Source organism: Spea bombifrons, chromosome 1 (assembly GCF_027358695.1).
Source record: "Spea bombifrons isolate aSpeBom1 chromosome 1, aSpeBom1.2.pri, whole genome shotgun sequence".
Taxonomy (NCBI): domain Eukaryota; kingdom Metazoa; phylum Chordata; class Amphibia; order Anura; family Pelobatidae; genus Spea; species Spea bombifrons.
In genome coordinates this window covers 5,587,841-5,608,433 of record NC_071087.1, presented here as the reverse complement: position 1 = coordinate 5,608,433, position 20,593 = coordinate 5,587,841, and the positions used below count along the sequence as shown (strand labels likewise).

At 42.0% G+C, this 20,593-nt stretch overlaps 2 protein-coding genes across 2 annotated transcripts; one reads left to right on the top strand and one right to left on the bottom strand.

Moving 5' to 3' along the window:
- Positions 1-1,555: 1,555 nt before the first annotated feature.
- On the bottom strand, positions 1,556-16,499 carry LOC128503529 (vomeronasal type-2 receptor 26-like). Its single transcript, XM_053474017.1, has 8 exons — positions 16,440-16,499; positions 14,877-14,935; positions 8,103-8,394; positions 7,231-7,540; positions 6,737-6,831; positions 6,142-6,372; positions 2,810-2,933; positions 1,556-2,463 (listed from the first exon to the last, which is right to left on the bottom strand). Exons 1-8 carry the CDS (start codon positions 16,497-16,499, stop codon positions 1,556-1,558), a joined length of 2,079 nt encoding a protein of 692 aa, XP_053329992.1.
- Positions 16,500-19,357: 2,858 nt separating this feature from the next.
- LOC128477836 (vomeronasal type-1 receptor 90-like) lies at positions 19,358-20,593 on the top strand. The gene has a single exon (XM_053458101.1). It carries the CDS (start codon positions 19,538-19,540, stop codon positions 20,501-20,503), a length of 966 nt encoding a protein of 321 aa, XP_053314076.1. The 5' UTR covers positions 19,358-19,537; the 3' UTR covers positions 20,504-20,593.

The following is a 20,593-nucleotide window of genomic DNA, read 5'->3' as shown; positions in this document are numbered from 1 at the left end:
GGGAAAAAAGTGCGGGCTCACCTGCGCCTCTGCAACACTTGGCGTCTGCGTCCTTGAGCTCTCTCCACACCTCTGCCTCTGCAACGGACTGCCCCCGAGCTTTTAAGAAGACAGACATGTGACGTCACTACGTCACGACGTCGCGTGTCTGTCTCACAGATTGCGGTTGGATGGATGACTGCCTGTATCCCTTCACAAAAAAAAACGAATCACGGTAAAGGATTTAAATTTTTTTTTTTTGTATTGGTAAAAAGCGTTGTGCGCACAATTTTCCTACGTGTGCGCTCTCATTAAAAGTTATGTGCGTGCGCACAAGCGCACAGCTTAGAGGGAACACAGGCTGCAGGCAACTTTTGTACACCAAGTACCCAAAGTGAAATGTTGTACTTAGTTTCACCAGCTGTACGCTCCGAACTATGGTCATATCGAAGCCCATCATGTCATCCAAACCAAGACTAATTTGTGCATTTTCCAGCAGCGTAGTACTATTTTTTTTAAATAACTCACTGTCCTTAAACCCACTGAGAGCTCTGTAATGCGCCGCAGTGTTTATTGGACTCCTAATATTATTCTTGACTTATAAAGTTGTTGAAAAAACCTTAGACAAACTCACCACGATCAATATCTCCGCTGTCTACTAAAACGTCCTTTATTTTTGTGTTTATAATGTTTTCATTACCTAAGAGGGCACCTTGTTGACTTGTATTTTATTACCAATTTCATGGGTAAATAAGCAAGATCATAACAATATTAATAAACAATAAACAATTTCAGACACTTAACTGCCTCACATGAGGCCTTCTTTTAGCTATTCCCAGATTCCTCTTGCGTTTCTGCTATGCGGGTTACCTACTGTTATAAAGTTTGTAATCTTCCCTCTTCCTCCAACTTTTTTTAATGGGCCACCCAAATCATTACGAGGTCAGTAGGTGTATTAGACTGCCCGGCAAAATAATCCTGCCGGGTGTCTAATAAATCCAACCTGGCTAAAAATGCTGGATTAAATATGACCGAACCTTGGTCTGGGTGAAGCAGGCCCCTGAGTGACAGCTCTACTGCTGCGTGGTCGGACCATATAATCGCGTGAATCATAATGTAGGAGGAGCTTGGGGAGGCCCACTGTAAGCCTTGCAGGGGGCCCTGGCATTTTTTGTTACGCCACTAGTTTCAGATCTAGTATTAGTAAGGTAGATTTTGTGGATGAATATACTATGTTATACTTTACACCTGGCTATAGATCCTTGGTCTCTTGACATGGTCTAGGTTGCATGCCCTGGCTGGCCGGACATCTCTCTCCTGTATCACTTGGGTCTTTGACACAACTTTTCATTTCAGCTATTTCCATATATGTGTAAAGTGTTGGACACACACTTTTTACCAAAGGCTTATATGTACATAACCAGATTTTTTTTAAAGCATGTGCATAAAGTTTCAAGGAACACAACCTAAGTGTCCACAGTCCTAAGGAGTACCATTCCTGAGAACACTTTAGAACTTTAGAGTCTTTTTGGCTATCTTTGTAGGACCAAAAAGGCCCTTTTAACTACAATGAGTTTTATGAAAAGCTTTTATGTAAAAGATGTCGTTTAGTGTTAAGTTCAGCTCTAAACAGAATAACATAACATTTTGGGAGATATATACAGCTTACAATTCCAAGACTTGAAGCCAAGGTAGCAAATATCTCTACAGCCACCATGTTTTTGCCCTTGCTGCTCAGATAGGCCGGTATAGCACAGACCCACACACTGCAGAACACCAGCATGCTGAATGTGATGTGTTTGGCTTCATTAAAGTTGTCTGGCAAAGTCCGTACCATGAAAGCTAGAACAAAACTCACAGCTGCCAGAAGCCCCATGTAACCCAACATACAGAAAAAGGCCAAGAGAGACCCTTCATTACATTGAACAATGATTTTCCCAGTGAATGTGTGCATGTCTAATTCCTGAAATGGGGGAGAGAGTAACACCCAAATGACACTGATCAGAACCTGACCAGAGGAGCCGACCAAGACAACAGCATTGGACAGCTTCAGTCCCACCCAATTTCTCCAGATGCTGCCAGGCTTTGTGGCTTTGAAGGCGATACAAACCATGACGGTCTTGGCCAACATACAAGACAGAGCTACGGAAAAAGTTGTTCCAAAGGAAATATGACGTATCATGCAGGTTATATCCAACGGGCGACCAATGAACAAGAACACGCAGAGGAAGCTCAGTTTGAGGGAAACCAGGAGGACAAAGCTCAGGTTCCTATTATTAGCTTTAACAATGGGGGTGTCTCGGAATGAGATAAATATTGCAATTATGAGAGTAGTAACAAGAACTGAGAATATAGATGTAACACAAAAAACGTTAGATAAAATGTCCGTTTCATAGGATAGAAACTCCAGTATTTTGGGAATACACTTGGTTTTCCTTTGGTCAGGCCATTCATTTTCAGGACACTCGGAGCAGTCTTCGCTGTCTAGCACATAAAATATCACATGGATGACATGTTACCAATACTGGATTTTTTTTAAAAAAAATGTATAAAACTCCCACATCTAATAAATTTCTTGCCCTGAAGTTCTCTCACTTCTCCTTCCTCATCCTCACATGGGCAGGTCTACATATTTCTCTCTTCAAAATTTAGCACTGACAGATCAGTTTTACTATGATGAGTATTTGTTTTTGTTCCTGTCTTATGTGGAAACTAGGCTATAGCATGGATATCATTTTTTATAGAAGGATATGTCCCAAAACAATGGGGTTCTCCTTGGACTCTTAATACTAGGGGACAGAAGCGTCTGGGGACAGTTAGAATGGCGTACCTGATACATTGGAAAATTCTCCTTCTGAACATGGGATACAGTCATAGCAGCAAATGTGATATCCTTCTCCTATTGCTTTTCTGAATCCTGGGTGACACATTTCCGTGCACCTCAATCGAGGCATCTAAAGGAAGAGCTCATAGTTTATAGACGGAAGTATCAGGGATGCTGGTGTGAAAAAAAAATCAACAAGATTCCAAAAATAAAGTATTTAATATTAAAATATAATTATCTACTATGAAAATCAATGTTTGCCATGCTTTCTTACATTTTTCAAATATCCACAGTTTCAGACCAGAATGAAAAAAATTAATAATATTATTAAAGCAGAGCAGGCTGATGTATGCTTTAACATAAGTTCAATACATTTAATTGAAAAGAAAATCTTAAAAATATTTATTTTCAAGTCAGCCTTTAAACAAAATATTCTATATACATATATTACATATATTGCCTTAATATCAAAACATTTTCAGCTTAGATCAAATTTTAAAACAATATAAAATTTATATGTGCATGAGAGGGAACTGTGTATAAGGAAAAAAATAAGAAATACTTGTATGTACAGTATTTATTAAAGGAAAACTCACATTTAAAAAAAACAATTCTAGTTTTTGCATAATAGAATATTTTCAAGCATGTATAATTTTTACATTTGCGTGTGATCTAGGCCAAAGCCAGACGCTCCAGAGTGGTAGGGAGCTATGGATCCCTATCGTGTAGGCTCAACTGAAGTGTTCCAGAAGAAAGACACTATTCCGGCTCCAGGATAGTGTTCTGATTGCCATAATGGCTGGATGATGCACCAGCATGATTTTCTAGACTCTTGTTTAGTGTTATGGCAGCCAAAAAGGCCAGAGGCTACACCAGCATATGGTTCTAGCTATCATAACATCCGGAGGATGTTCTGGCATAGTATTCCGGCTGCCAAAGATGCTTAATGAGGCTACAGCATGGTGTTCCAGCTGTCTGAGTGATCGGTGGATGCTCTAGCATGGTGTTCCAGTCACTGTTCTGGCTGCCATTACCACCAGAGGATGCTTGAAGATAGTATTTGTGTGGCTAGAACTGGGAGAAGGCTTTTTTCCATAGTATTCCAGCCGCCAACATTGACGGCTCTAAGTGCTGTAGCGGCCTGAGGGTTTTTCACCATAGTATGCTGGCTGCCATAGTCCATAGGATTCTCAAGCATAGTATTCCGGCTGCTAGAATTACAAGAGATGGTTTAAGGATAACATTCCGGCTGCTGGAACAGTGGGAGGATGCTCCAGCATAGTATTTCTACGCCAGCATTGCTAGATCAAGTCCACCTGCCAGAATGGCCAGGACATACACTCCAGTAGCAGTCACTGCTTAAGCACATTTCAGACACGTATGTCATGTTATGACTGAATCACGTAAGAGTGTTAGTCGTGTTTTTTTATATAATATAGCAACCAGTATTTATATACCACTTTTCTCCCAGTGGGACTCCCAGAATAGCATTTTCTTAGCACACACTCTCAGAATTAACCAAATGCTCATATCCAGGAGTTATTGGGCAGTAGAAAAGTACGATGGGGCCTGGTGCAGGGCGACTGCACTCTCCAGAGTGTACTTTAATATGCATTCTTCTATAGTGGGTATGTCATGGACATTAAACTGTCCATTTAAGGTGTGGAACTCATTGTGTACCCAGGGCCGGCCCAAGACATAATAGTTTAAAATGCCGCCGACGCCAGGGGTCATTATTTACCCTCCCTCCCTATTATCTACCCTACCCCCCCCTTGTACGTCACTTACCTTGCTTCACTGCTGAGTGCCGGAAATGATGTCATCTTCCAGCGCTCAGCATTACAAGCCAGCACCGAGACCGAGCTAGAGGGCTCGCAGAGGAGAGGGGTGCCGAGCGGGTACTGACAACTTGGTAAGCGAAAACCACTCGTCGCCCCTCTCTCTCTTCCGCTTAAAAAAAAAAAAAATGGCGCTTGGGGCGGCAAAGTGCCGCCTCTTCAAATTTGCCGCCTGGAGCAATTGCCCCACTCTGCTCCATGGTACGGCCGGCCCTGTGTGTACCCTTCCAGGATATTCCTTCTGCAGCCATTATCCTTACTACTGAGCACTGAAATACCATCCTCTATAGCAGGGGCGTCCAACATGAGACCTCGAGGTGCGGCCCGCGTAAGATCGGCAGCCAGGGCAACCGATCTTACGCGACTTACCTGTGGGAGGGTCTTCTGTACTGCATAGAGGAAGCGGAACATAGCAGAGTTCACGTGACATCACATGACTCTGCTCCAGTCTTGCTTCCTCTGTGCAGTACCAGAGAACGCACCCCCTGCTGAAGTCTGTGAGCGGCATCGAGGAGCTGCAGTGCAGGTAAGGGGGTGGGGAGGGTATTTGAATGAGTATGCGTGATTGAGGGAATGAATCTGTGAATGAATGAGTATATGAATGAATGAGTGTGTGTGTGTGATAGCATGGATGTGTAGGTGCTGGAACCTAGGCATGATGGGACTTTGATTGCTGTTAGCAATCACACTCCTATCATGCCAAGTCAGCCAGTACATGCTGAAACCTAGCTAGCTGCCCCCCTTGTGTATTGATGCTGCCAGCAGTGTGGGGTCTACACATCACTTACAGCCACCCTGTACCAGCATGTACTGGCTGACTTGGCATGATAGGAGTGTGAGTGCTAACAGCAAGCACAGTCCCACCATGCCTAGGTACCAGCATTTACTGGTTGCCTGGGTATGATAGGAGTGTGATTGATGTTAGCAATCACACTCCTATCATGCCAAGTCAGCCAGTACATGCTGGTACAGGGTGGCTGTAAGTGATGTGTAGACCCCACATTGCTGTTAGCAATCACACTCCTATCATGCCAAGTCATATTGCTAATTTTTTTTGTCCAATTGTGGTGTTACCTACTTTTATTAAAAATTTGAGGTTTTATTATTATTTTTAAAGGTGGGGGGTCATTTTCGGTTTTGGCTAAGTGAACCGTGAATGTTTTGGTCCAGAATTTTCATTTTGGTGCATCCCTAGAATAAATAGAACTATTTCATTTTTAATTATCCTGAATATGTAGTCACAAAACTTTCTAGGCCCAGAAATCAGTGAGAGGAAAAGTAAAGGTCTTGTGTCATTTACTTTATTTTAATCTGCATATTTTATTAAAGGCCATATTTTCTCACAGTGAAAAATTAGTGCGGCCCTCGCACGTATACAATTCTGATGAAGTGGCCCACTGCAGAAAAAACTTGGACACCCCTGCTCTATAGTATAGATAGTCTGGCCGGAGCTCAATCATGTAGGCCCAAAGTGTTGACATGATGTCATATATAACGTACCCTGTCGTTTTTCCAAGTTATTTTGCAGTCCTCAATATGCATTTGCTGGTTATCAGGAAGTGATGGATCAAACGTGCCCACCTGATTCAGGATTTTCTCTTTTCTTTCCCCATCAAATATTATTATCCGATTAATAATATCATAATTTACTGGAAGTTCTCCCTTTTCGTCAAAATAAATGTCACTGCCGGTGCTGTCTTTGTAATGAACGTTCTTTAGGTAGTTATTCAGCTTTCAAATGAAAAACAAACAGTTATCATTACAGATCTCGGGTAAATCTAATTCAAATACTTGACTTTGGTACCTTCCCACCCCCTCTAATAAGCATTGAAGGTTTTCGGTTCAAGGAATACTCCTGCAATCTCTCTGCGATGCTTGTCTTGCCACATTCTCCAACACTGGTGTCCTGATATGGACAGCTGAAATGTCGGGGGGGGGGGATAGTAATAGAAAAATGACAGAAGTGGATAGGAGATAGGAAAAGAGGGATGCATAAACAGCTGGTCAGTCAGAAAATGTGGAACTGGCCGGGGTTGGAAAACTCCATGTGTGTTATAATACGTCTATATTACATGTCATAGCCTTTAAGACATACCTTCGCTTTGTAGCTGTATCTACTTAATCGTTCTCCTGTTGAATCTTTAAGCAGTGACATATCAATGCCATTCAATGCCCAGGCCATGGCGTATACTGCAGTATACACAAAATAAGGAGTACCCGTAAGCACAAAATTAGGAATCGGTATACTTTTCTCCTTCCAGGTACAGTTATGAAGTTTCATATGAAGTGCCAATGAGAAAAACCTGTTTTTATTAGGGGTTTTTGACAAGCACTGTAGGAAACATATCCAAATGTCTTCTAGTAATGGGTCATTTGGGCGATTTGATGGGTGAACATGATCAACAAATGTGCTCAGTTCAGGGATGTTTCTTCTGGGTGATGTGAATACTAAACTACAGTTAGACAATGTGGGTGCAATATATACAACCTCATATACATGTGACCATGAAGCAGGAAGGATGAGTGTTTTATTAATGACTGTAGCTGATGCTTTTGTGAGCAGAGTCATATATTTTGCACTAAATGAACCACAAATGATGATAATCTCAGTTGTAGATTTCCGAATAATGTTAATGTAGTCAGTATATTTTCCTTCTTTTGTAACGTAAATGGAGAACTCTATGCAGATGTCGTATTTAGGGGTCTCTCTGGTCAGATACTGCAATGTCCTTTCTCCACTGTCATCTCCAGTAGTAACGATTCCAACCCAGTTACATCCAAAATGTTTCAATAACTTTAAAATTGCAGTATACTGGATCTCATCCCCCTGAACTGTTCGGTAAAAGTAAGGATATTGCCTTCGGTCACTTAGTATAGAGTCTGTAGCCCCATAGCTGATCTAGAGATACAGACAATATATATATATATACTTAGTATAATCAACAAACTCTCATGACCTATCAAACTCATAGAATGTTGTTAATTTGATCTGTTGTCACAGAGGGGTACCTGCTGGCCCCAGGGGCAGGTAAAGCCAAATGCCTCTCTGCCAGACAAATGCACTAGTGTACACACATCTCACACACATTCATTCTAACACACATACCAAAATATATTCAATCTATCACACCTCACTCTGACACCTCGCACCCCTACCTTACCTGGAGCTTTTCACACACCATGTGAGCAGCCACGCTATTACTGAAGTGTTCCATAAAATCAGGTTACATGTACAGGTTACATGATTTTCTGTCTCTCTCTGAATTGACCAGTACCAATCAAACGAATTATTCAATTATTTTAAATTAATGAACTGCACATTTCTGTTTTAAAGTTAATAAAGAAATTATATGTTTTAGAAACGCTGGTGAAATAAATGGGAATCATTTTGGATGATTTAACAAATCCGATGTTTATTGATGGATAAAAAAAATTAATGGGAACTGAACAAGGCAACTTACCTGAGGGTAACCGTAAAGATTCAACATTTGTGCCACAGCGATGGTAGTTTGGGAACCAATGTCTCCAATAAAACCCACCACCTGGCCGTGTTTGTCGCAGAAATAATTGGGAGCCTGCATGATGCGTCCCGATATTATCTGCATCACGTTGTTTATGGCTTTATTCACATATCCGCAGGAATCAAATGCATAATATCCCAGGGTAACGTTAGGTAAAATGTCTGGGTTTCTGTTTATCTCATCGATGGTGAAGATAAAAGCCAGGAAATGTGTATAATATTCAAGTTTAATACTGTGAAGATACAGACTCAATGTTATGCGGCCGTTCTAGCGTTCCTATGGGGTTAATTATTCGGGGGGGCTTTTAATGAAAATACGGCGTGACTAGTTTCATTTAGTTTGCCTAATCCAAATTATTTGAGGTGTGAGAGTACGATAAACAAACACCAGGGGCAGGGGCGTACCTAGAGTATTTGGCACCTGGGGCGGATCCTGTATGTGGCACCCCCACACACACAAACACTTGAAAACTGCATAGCTTCTATCGTTATATACTGGCGTAGACATTGAAGGTGGTACAGCATTACTGTTATCATTATATACTGAGGCAGACATTGACGGGGGTACAGCATTACACCTATCACTATATACTGAGGCAGACACTGATGGTGGTACCGCGTAATCCCTATCACTACACATTGAGCCAGACATTGATAATAGTGCAGCATAACTCCTATCACTATATACTAAGCCAAACATTGATGTGGTGTAGGCCTACCACTTCATTGTCTGGCTTAGGGATGCACCGAAACTTCTGGACTGAAACCGAAAATGCAGTATTTACCTGTCCGAAACCAAATATGACCCCCACCATAAAAAAAAATCTCAGTAACACAGCAAAATAGGACCAAAAATTTATTAACAATATTAATATATATATATATATATATATATGATTGTTAACAGCAATCTCACTCCTATCATGCCAAGGCATACCCAGATTCCAGCATGTAGTAGCTGACTTGGCATGATAGGAGTATGATTGCTGTTAGCATCTATATACATCTATCATATACACAAACACTTTAACAGTCACTCACTAATTCACACTTTCATTCACATAATTAATTCACACAATCATTTATTCTCTCACCCATTCACACAAATTTACACATTCATTAATGCATTCTCACAAACTCATTAATTATCTCCCTCATTCAGACAATTCATCCACACATTCACTCATTCTCACTATCTACCTTTCTTCCTTTTCTACCCCCGTCTCACCATCTACCCCCCCTCCGCGTAAAAAAAAAAAAAATGACGAGGCTGCTGGGGATCCGGGCAATCAGGGACATGTGGTCACCCTAGCCTGTGGCACCTCCCTGATGAGCGACACCTGGGGCGGACCGCCCCCCCCCGCCCCACGCTAGGTACGCTACTGACCAGGGGAATCCACAATTGAACAAATGTATCCAAAAAAAAAGGAAAAAATGCTTTGGTCACAAAGGGGTTAAGATCTTACATTTTTTTTAAGGACTAGCCTGCAAATGTTAGATGATTTGGCAATCATTATAATAGTAAAAAGAATAATAAACACATTTCTGTGATGAATCATACACACTTTCCCAACTTAACCCATTTATAACCGAGGCTGTTTTTTTAACGTGTACAGACTAAATCATTTAAATTTTTTCCCTCTGTTCAGCTGGGTTGTTCTTCTCTCTCATTAACCTGCACAAATTCTATATATTTCTTTTTTCCTCTCTAAGCCAAATCACAAGATTTCTTTCACCAGATAGGCGTCACTGTGTTTCTCACTCTGATCCGATCACGTCTCTGACATTTTGTCAGTCGCTACATATATTGCTTACAATGGTCTATTAAGGGGTTAATATTTCATGAATCTCAAGGCCAGTCTAAAAACTTGGCATAACCCTCTACTTCTTCTAAAACTTTCACGAGGACGCACATCTTGCCCCCCATAACAATTTTTATATCTGCCGTAAAGTACATTTCACTTTTTTCCCCAGATGAATTTGTGCGAAATTTGATACATTTCTTAAGTATATTTTATTAGGATTTCAACAACGCTATCACAATCAGGCATTTGTTTTTAACTTTTGAGCATGGATATTTCCTTCACATCAAAACTATACCGGGTGCTAAATCACGAGCCAGCAATTACTCAACAGCCGTGCTTACATTACAAACTCATTACCGTCCAGACACTGTCCCCGATGCTACACACTAGCGCAACTGCCAACTGTGTTATTTTTTGCTTTAAATACTAAAATTATGATTATTCTCTTTTATTTATATAGAGACAATCATGTATTCAAAGGGTCTGACAAAACTACGATTGACAGACTAAGACCAACCGATACATTAGGCTCAGAAGCTTACGATCTAGGGGGCTGCACTGCGGTTACTGGTGCAGAAACCTAACAGGTTTGGTAGCTTGGTTGGTTGGTCGGTGAGTAACATGTTAATGCTGTCTGATTTTATTGCTTCACAGAAATGTGAGATTGCCACGCCATTACCCCCCTTGTGTTTTTATTGTAATGTAAATGGACGTTTGTGACTCGATATTAAATAATATTAACCCCTTAATGACAAAGCCCGTACATGTACGGGCTAAAAATGCATTGTTTTAAATGGGTTTAGGGACCGTCCATTGTCCTTAAGGGGTTAAACTAAAAGATATTTAATATTAAACCCAATGAGCCATTTTTTTTCTGCTATGTTGTTGGTAAGTAAGTATTATGTCTCACAGTTCTAGAATGGTGACTTAATCCGGAACTGCTATTCAGTTTAACCTCTCATTCACCACAGACCCCAACAAAAAAGAAAGGCGAATGAATCAAAGTTTTTTTTTTATTGTTTCAAGTAAGAAAATGTCAGCGACAAAGAATGATAGCCTTTGAAATCGCTGACCTACAGACAGTGGAGCCTGAACAGCAATCTGTCTGGCTGCAAATTGTGCTTCACGTCAGGTCACATTATCTGGCACAGCTCCTATATGATGTAAATGAATTCTAAATATATAATCAAATTTCTACTCACTGTCCACACGCTTGTTGTACAGGCATTTTAGGGTCAGAGTACCAGTTTGTTATCCAGGTGTTAACTGTGAATATTCCTCCAATAATGATATCCCCTTCCTGGAAATACTCATATTCAAATGTATACATTTTTCTTATGAGATAACATGGAGATTTCTGGATTTCAGATTTACAAGGAGACACCCAGAGGATAAGCAAAAAGAAAAATTTCAACAACATTTGGGAGAAAGTGATATGAATTAACCAGCAAACCAGCAGCACCGTGCTCCGTTCTTTAAAGCTCATGACTTTCAGCTCCACCGTGATACTTAAAAGTCGCTGTATAGGTGCCACCAGCTCCACGGCAAGGACGTGGTATCACAAGATGGGTTTGTACAGTGACAGGTGAGGCACTTAGGTTTATATTTATATAATGTGAAACTGTTCCATCCATCTTCACATGAATAAAACAAATCCTTACATTCTGGTAATTGCACACAAAGAAAATAGACATGTTTCACTTGGGATACAGTCCCTGCTGAGCACACAAATACCACTTTTATTTGAGAAGATAAAGGATTATATTCTCCTAGCAAATTTTGAATCTGGATTAAAAGTAACATAATAAGGTATAGCCCTCTGATTAATAACAATGTTATATTCTCTGTAACCATATCCAAGTTTTGTAAGTTACACCAGTATTACCGTATGTGCTCGATTATAAGACGATTATAAGCTGCAGCTCCAGGCCCCTACCTACCTACGGCCGCATTAACGCAGGGCATAAGGGGCACCTGCCCCTTAAGCCCGCCGCAACTGCGACCGGGTCCGCCACTCTAAGGGTCCGGGAAGTCCCCACCAAGGCCGGCCTTACGGGTCTGCGGCCGCACAGGGATTAAATTAAAACATCGGGGTTTTTTTAACTTTATTTAACATCCTCCATGTTAAATAAACTTTATTTAACATGGAGGATATTAAATAAAGTTGAAAAAACCCCCCAATGTTTTAAAACCCTGTGCGGCCGCAGACCCCTAAGGTCGGCACTTAGGGCAGGGCCGACCTTTGAGGTGTGCGACCGCACAGGGCGCCTCACTCCAGGGGGCGGCGGCGGGGGGCGGTCCACACCAGGTGCCGCTCATCAGGGGGTGCCAACTTGCGGCACCCGGCACCCCTCCAGAGACGGACAGTAATGCAGGCTCGCAAGGGAGCGGTATCGGAGGTCTTTAACAGACCTCCGGTTCCCTTGAGTGATTTTAAGCCGGGTTCAACCCGGCTTAAAATCACTCAAGGGAGCCGGAGGTCTGTTAAAGACCTCCGATACCGCTCCCTTGTGATCCGCGTGGCAACAGCTGTTGTGCGCCGGGGTTTGTTGTCAGATCCCGGCGCACAGCACTGAAGCCGCGCCCACCGCCGTCCATGCCCTCTGACCCGGAAGAAGACAGAGAAGACAGAAGAACTGATGAAGTGGAAAAGAAGCTGAAAGAAGAAAGGAAAGGTAGGAAAGCATTAAGTGAGTGTGGATTGGTATATGTGTGGCTTAGTATATATGTGTGGTTTAGTATATATGTGTGGCTTAGTATATATGTGTGGATTGGTGTATATGTGTGTGGATTGGTGTATATGTGTGGATTGGTGTATATGTGTGGATTAGTATATATGTGTGGATTGGTATATGTGTGGATTGGTAAATGTGGATTGGTAAATGTGGATTGGTATATATGTGTGGATTAGTGTATATGTGTGGATTGGTATATATGTGTGGATTGGTATATGTGTGTGGATTGGTATGCGTGTGGATTGGTAAGTGTGTGAGAGTGATGGGTGTTATGCTGTACCATTTCCAATGTCTTTTTCATGATCTAATTATGCTCTAAAAGTACATCATAACTCCCATCACTCTATACTGTTCCATACAGTGGCAGAGCTGGGAGGCAGAGGCCTTGCACCCCCACCACAGGACTCCTGAAAGGTAAGTGAACTTCAAAGAGGGAGAGGGTAGATAGTTAGGAGGGGGTAGTTGCGGCGGGCTTAAGGGGCCCTGCATTAATGCGGCCATATAGGACCAGTCAGTCCGGTCCTGACTGGGCCTATTTTAAGGTGGGGGCCTGGAGCTGCAGCTCCATCAGCCCCTAAGTCAATCCTGCCCTGCCACAGGCGTGGTCGCAGTTGCTGCTTGCTCCGGCAACAAGGGAAAGTAGGGTGAGGGAGGGGGGTGCAGTGAGAAGGGGCAGAGGGGGGTTAGATGTGAGAAAGGGGAGAGGGGATAGATAGAGGTGGTACATATTGAGAAGTGGGGAAGGGGGTTACATAGTGAAAAGGGGGAACATAGTGAAAAGGGGCAGATAAGATGAAGAGAGGGGGTAGTGTGAATGCGTATGAGAATGAATGAATAAATGTGTGGATGAATTGTGTGAATGCGTATGACAATTAATGAATTCATGTGAGGATGAATTGCTTGAATGATTTGTGAGACTGCATTAATGAATGTGTTAATGATTTGTGTGAATGATTAAATGCAAATATGGTACATGAAGGGTGGGCTTTAACAATAAATAAATAAATATGGGCTGCTCAGGCTTAAATGCCCGGGCCTATTTTTTGTCCCAGTCCGGGCCTGCTTTTAACCCTCTATATGCCACTCCCTCCAGAAATGTCTTATGCCCTCCTATATGCCACTCTGCCCCATGATATGCCTTTTAACCCCCTATATGCCAGAGTGGCATATAGGGGGTTAAAAGGCATTTCTGGAGGTATATATATATATATATAACTGCTAACAGCAATCAAACTCCTATCAAGCCAAGGCAGCCAGTACATGCTGGAACCTGGGGATGATAGGAGTTTGAGTACAGCCTCCCTATGCCATGCTACCACCCCCCCTTACACATCCATGCTATCACACACACACTCATTCACAAACATTTAAATACTCATTCATTCCATTAATCACACATACACACACACGCTCAAACCCCCCCACCCCCTTACCTGAACTGCAGATCTCCCACTTGACTTCTGCAGGGGCCCGGCTGTGCGAGCAACTTCTCTGGCCCCGCCCCCAGAGGAAGGAGGGGGAGGCAGAATTATGTGACACTCTGCTAGCTTGCTGCTAATAGAAGAGACGCTGCTCGGGACCAAAGCACCGGTAAGCAGCCTGGCCCCAGCAGACATTTTTTTGAGGTCTAATTAGAAGACGACCTCGATTATAAGACGAGGGGTATTTTTCAGAGCATTTGCTCTGAAAAAAACCTCGTCTTATAATCGAGCAAATACAGTACTTTATTGAAAGGAGTAAAATCAAAGATGAGTTTACCCCCCCATATGACCCCTCCACACCAGCATGATGTTCTCTTCTACTCTTCTTTTGTGGTGGCAAATATTGCACTGGCAGGTTGTTTGGGGGCAAATATGATCAACACAATCTGTGCTGGGGGCATTGGCAAGCTGTATGTGGGCAAAAGATGGCATGGATAAGCTGTTTGAGGGCACTGTCAAGCTGTTTGGGGACAAAGAAGACTCAGGCTAGATGGAGACAAAGATAGCACTGTCAAGCTGTTTGGGAAAACTAAGAGGGCAAAGGTGTTTGAGGGATAAAATGACACAGAGAAGCAGTTTGGCGACAAAGGTGGCACTGACAAGTTCTTTGGGGCAAAGCTGGCACAAGCAAGCGGTTTGGTGACAAAGATAGTACTGATAAGTTGAGTGGGCCTCAAAGAAAGCACTGACATACTGTTTGGTGACAAAGATGACACTGACAAGCTGTTTGGAGGCAAAAATGGCAGGGACAAGCTGTTTGGGATAAAAAATAGCACTAACAGACTAAGGACAAAAGATGGCACTGACAAGCTGTGGTTACAGGGATGGCACTAACAAGCTGTTTAGGCACAATGATAGTACTAACGAACTGTGTGGGCACAAAGATGGCACTGGTAAGTTGTTTGTGGCACAGACGGCACTGACAACCTGTTTGGGGTGAAAGCTGTGGGAAGTGGGTGGCATCTTACTTGGTGAAGTGGTTGGCATAGAAAATGTGTGGTTAGAATTGTTATATTTGTTAAGAGAAGTGGTTAGCAATATAGCCACACTTAAATGGGGGGACCAACAAAATTCTTGCATCCAGGCTTCAGTGACCCTAGGCTCGGCCCTGCTGAAGACCCCATATTACTTTTGCAAAATGATATAGATATCTAGGAGAGTCCAGAGGAAGGCAACTAAAAATGATGAATAGCTTTGTACAAGCAAAGTTTATTTCAAATTAGGAGAGAGGGTGATAGATAAGTTGAACAGCCTTCCAGCAAAAGTGGTATAAATGTTTTCAGTGATTTAAAACCACACAGCATAGTCATATGGCTAGGATAATCTTATTTTTTTATATCTAGGTGTCCACCATATCGGAATGACTTTCCCTGTTCCTTCATTTGCATACGAGAGTGTTAAAATTGTAAGGTTTTAAAATGCATGGGTTAAAAATGAAAAATTCATTTCTATCTTTCCAGCCCTCTATTTGATTTCCATTTAATTGTAAACTATTTACTCAGTAGTTGTAGTATAAATTGTTTGCCTTCTGAATACATTTTGTTCTCAAACATTAGAGTGTCTAATTCAACACAAGAGATAATCGCAGCGTACATGAAAGAGCTCTTACCTCTCCGTTAGTGCTATTCGTACCATTCCAGACACAATGAACTCAACTTGTGAAAATGCGGGAATGTACTGTATTTATTAACATGTTTATTAGAAAATTAAAAGACAAAAAAAAGAATAGAAAGGGGTATTGAAACGGCTAAAATAATTATGACAATTTTTTGTAATGGAAAAGCAAACCTGACTCCGAATAAGAATAATTTGTAATCTTATGGAATCCCTTTGTTTCTTAAAATATTGATTTACCATTATGACCTCCTGCCTCATATTGTGTAGGTCCCCCTTTTGCCGCCAAAATAGCCTTGATCCGTCGAGGCTTGGACTCCACTAGACCTCTGAAAGTGTGCTGTGGTATCTGACACCAAGATGTTAGCAGCAGATCCTTTAAGGATCAACTTTGAGGACAAAATGTTCACTTGCTGTCTAATAGATCCCACCTACCAACAGGAGCCATGATAACAAGATTATCAGTGTTATTCACTTCACCTGTCAGTGTCCATAATGTTATGGCTGATCGGTGTATATATATTATATAGAGAGTGTCAGGGTTCCACCCTGCCACCCTGCTTTTTTATGATATCATACCCTTGTCATGTTTCCTTGCAACCTATAGAGGCCACTCTCCCATACGAGGAGAGTGGCCTCGTACCTGGTCCTGAATTGTTCCTAGCATCCTGCTTCTGATCTTCGGCTTTAGACCCAGCTTCATTGTGACCACTCTCCTGCATACCGTTTTGGCTTCCTGCCGTGTGCCCTGCCATCGGGCTTTCTGCCGTGTGCCCAGCCAGTGGGCTTCCTGCCATATGCCTCACCAGAGGGCTTCCTGTCGTGTGCCCTGCCAGAGGGCTTCCTGCCGTGTGCCCCGCCAGAGGGCTTCCTGCCGTGTGCCCTGCCAGAGGGCTTTCATCGATATAATCTGTTCTTGTATACCAGCCTGTTGTGTGACCGTTATCTCTAGTCTGTACTGACCTGTCTGTCAATATGCATCTCGGAGTACAAACAGAGCCTCCGATACCCCCCACATTTGGGAGACATACACACATACTGTACATACACACATACATACACAGTACTTACCACATCCTCCACTTCCCTCCTGTAAGCTCCAAGCTCCTTGTGGCCTGTAGGTCCCTCGCTGTGCTGCGCACCCGGAAATGACATATGTCAATGGGGGGGGGGTGATTGGCAAACATGATTGACCTGATTGAATCGCTGCTTTATGTGACGGATAAAAAATATAGACCCATCAAAATGCCGGGACCCTGGAGCAATTGCATTGTGTGCTCTGCTGTTAATCCAGCCCTGTTTATCACATTACATGTATATGGAATTTTCGGTAAGGTGATCAATTTAAGGATGCAGAAATATATGTTTGTGAGCAATTACTGATAGCTAATGATTTGGTTTTTTTTTATAAAATTCCCATAAGTGTCTGTTTACGTAATCTCCTATTCAGTAATGGCTAGCATCGTGTTTATGTAAGCTCTTATGTGCACAGATACTATGGATTGCCCGTTATCTTTATGGCTTGGCCACCTGTATCTTCTCAAACCCTCGGCTGCTTGACAACATAACACGGAGCCTAAGTTAAAAGACGGAAAGCCACAGCTCTTTGGGGACTGTTATGACTGCACTTAGCATGTTCTCTAATTCGTGTTTAAATAATCAATAAAACATATTTTCTTCTAGGATAAGTCATTAGTGGGACTATAGGTGAGAGCAGAGATTCAAATGGATCTAAGCAGCTGTATCATCTGAATTTAGGTAGCATCTCAATGCACGTTAATGCATATGATAGCTGAGAGGTCCCTCAAAATTTATATGGTCTCCTACTTGCATAACTGCATAGGGGGGTTTGGACCGGGGATTCACCACCCCAGTTATTTGCCATACAGAAGATACGTTTGTCTGATCATATCTCTTGACATATGATATACTAACTGCAAGTCAACTCTGCGAACATCGCAGACGTTCTAATTGAGACCCCCTTGTTTGCATGAGAAGAATGCTTTCCCGCCATTCACGCTTACAAAGATGTGGGGTATGAGATCATACCTTATAGCCCCCACAAACAGTGCCAGTAGGACATGGATCTGATGCTTCATCAGGAGTGTCGGCAGACCTCAAAGCTTAACTAGAGTAATGAGGGATGGAGCTACTGTAGAACTGCATACTAGAGGTACATCAGAACTTATCTGGAATTGGAAAACAGATTGGTTCTGTTCTAGTGCTTTTAATAGGAACTAAGACACATCTATATAGATACAGAGAGTTCTAAAATTGATGGAACATTCTAAACAACTGGGAATATTTATTGGGGCTGCAGGCAACTTTTGTACACCAAGTACCCAAACTGAAACGTTGTACTTAGTTTCACCAGCTGTACGCTCTGAATTATGGCCATATCGATGCTCATCATGTCATCTGACCTGTTGTTGCCCCAGCTAGGGTGACGCAATGTTGGTCATTATGCATCGCCTTTTAATTAATACGATTTTAATTTACCATCTTTCCCTTTTTTTTTTTCAAACCAAGACTAATTTGTGCATTTTCCAGCAGCAAAGTACTTATTTTTTTTTAAAGAACTCACTGTCCTTAAACCCACTGAGAGTTCTGTAATGTGCCGCAGTGTTTATTGGACTCCTAATATTATTCTTGACTTATAAAGCTGCTGAAAAAACGTTAGACAAACTCACCACGATCAATATCTCCACTGTCTACTAAAACATCCTTTATTTTTGTGTCTATAATGAGGTTTTCATTACCTAAGAGGGCACCTTGTTTACTTGTATTTTATCACCAATTTCATGGGTAAATAAACAATATTAATAGGTACTTAACATGGATCCGTTTCTTTTTCCAGTTCCTTGCACTAAATGATACCGTGTGATAATGTTAACAGATGAAAATCAATATATACATATATTTGTATACCATGGGCCCAGGAAGGAGAGATGCGTGTGAACTTAGCAGGTTTGACGTGGAGTCTCTGGGAATTCCCTAGGTTTGACCAGGAGTCTCCAGGTGAAGCCCTACGTCTTGGAGTCATATTCATGCAGTTGAGCAGTTTGTTCCCAAGCCCATTCCCTACCCATGTGAATTAATATTATCTCGATCACCCATGCTTCCTTGACTTCTGGTAGAAATTTTGTTACTCATTTCACTGGACACAACGTTTGCCACGCTCAATCAATCATTGAAATGCGTTGTTGGACAAAAAGGTTTGGGGTTTTTTTTTTTTAAATCACCAGCATAAGCACAGAATTTAGGATTTTTTATTTAGTAATGGCTTGTTATTGTTATTTCAGACGTCAGTCTCACTCCATGGCATGCCAGCTCAGTGTAAAGGGATAGGACTTTCCTACTGGCAAGCCTGGACGGTGTTGTAGAAATCCTCATTCATGCTTTGTGGCTATAAATCCCATTATGGGGATTATCGTGATGTTATATAGTCATTAGTCACCTGCTATTTGTCACTAGTTGGTTCCCGTACCTCTAAACTATCTTACTGGAAATAAAAGGTAACCATGGAGACTCAGATAAGGTGCTCACACCTACAGGTTCTCACATGCAGTTGGCATTAAAAGGATCTCGTTCCCCAGAAGCTAAACGGAGAAACCTTGGGATATGCTGCATCTGACTCCATTTACAAAGAACTTAAACTGATGATGGATATGTCGTCATTCTAACTACAATCTCAAGGACACCAATGTGAGGACAACAAAGAATACAGAGAAGCAACTAAGAATGATATTTACTGCCCCTGACATTGTGTCTCTGGCAATTTATTTTACCACTGTTTTTGGAACTGTAGCAAACCTCGTCATTCTCTTTGCCTTCATTAGCAATGCCATCAGACACAAAGCCTTCCAGCCCCTGGACAGGATCATAACCAACATGGCCATAGTCAACCTCTTGTTGTGTTGTTATAGGGAGATCCCTGGAATACTAGTGTTCTTCAACTCCAGTATTTTTGGCACCTTGGGATGCCAGCTCCTGCTTTATTTCTACCATACCCTCAGGCTCATCAGTATTTGGTCTGTTGAGAACTTGAGCTTTCTCCACCTCATAAAGATAAGGAGTCCTGGTAACCAGTGGTCCAAGTTCATCCACAGACATCAAGGACAGTACGTCAATTGGTCCCTTGCCAGCTGTTGGACTTTCAGCATCACCTTCCATACGCCGTATCTTATATACAAAGATCGTGTGACTCCATATAACAAAAGCAACCCATTGGTGACAAGTACCTATTGCATAAGTCCAACTGAAAATATGCCTCTTAGACTCTTAACCTACGCCACAGTGACCTTGGACCTGTTGTTAATAATCCTGGTCATCCTGTTGAATGGATTTATAATAGATCTGATCTGTAGGCACAGGAGGCAGGTGAGGGATGTCATGACTGCCAGGCGTAGTTGGAACAAGCACACGGCCCAAGCTACGAAGACTTTGCTTTCTCTTCTCACCCTCTATGTCATCTGCTGGATCTCCAGCGACATGGTGTGGATAGCCATCGTTTCTGGGCTTATAGAAAATGATTATGATAATGACATGCTTTCTGCCATGTTTGGAATGTTATCTTCGGTCTACTACTCGGTTAGCTCTTGCATAATGGTCTTTGGTTACAGACAGGTGAAGGATTACTTGTCAGATCTCTGCAGCTGTTGGCCTTGTAGAATACAAAGCTCCGTAGAGAACATGGGACATCAGTAGTGGGAATATTGGCTTTGTTGGCGGAATATAACAAGTGTTAACATTGACATGTTTTCTTTCAGTTTCAGTGAGTCATTAAATTTTGTACCC

What these genes read in the sequence shown, in the direction of transcription:
- LOC128503529 (XM_053474017.1), bottom strand. Translation starts at nt 16,499, where the DNA reads ATGAAGCTGGGTCTAAAGCCGAAGATCAGAAGCAGGATGCTAGGAACA. An exon ending in TAGGAACAATTCAGGACCAG is followed by an intron (nt 14,936 to 16,439) that starts GTACGAGGCCAC and finishes TATCCCAAACAG; the next exon opens with CTTGTCCCTGCCATTTTTGC. An exon ending in TAACTTGGAAAAACGACAGG is followed by an intron (nt 2,934 to 6,141) that starts GTACGTTATATA and finishes CTCTTCCTTTAG; the next exon opens with ATGCCTCGATTGAGGTGCAC.
- LOC128477836 (XM_053458101.1), top strand. Translation starts at nt 19,538, where the DNA reads ATGATATTTACTGCCCCTGACATTGTGTCTCTGGCAATTTATTTTACC.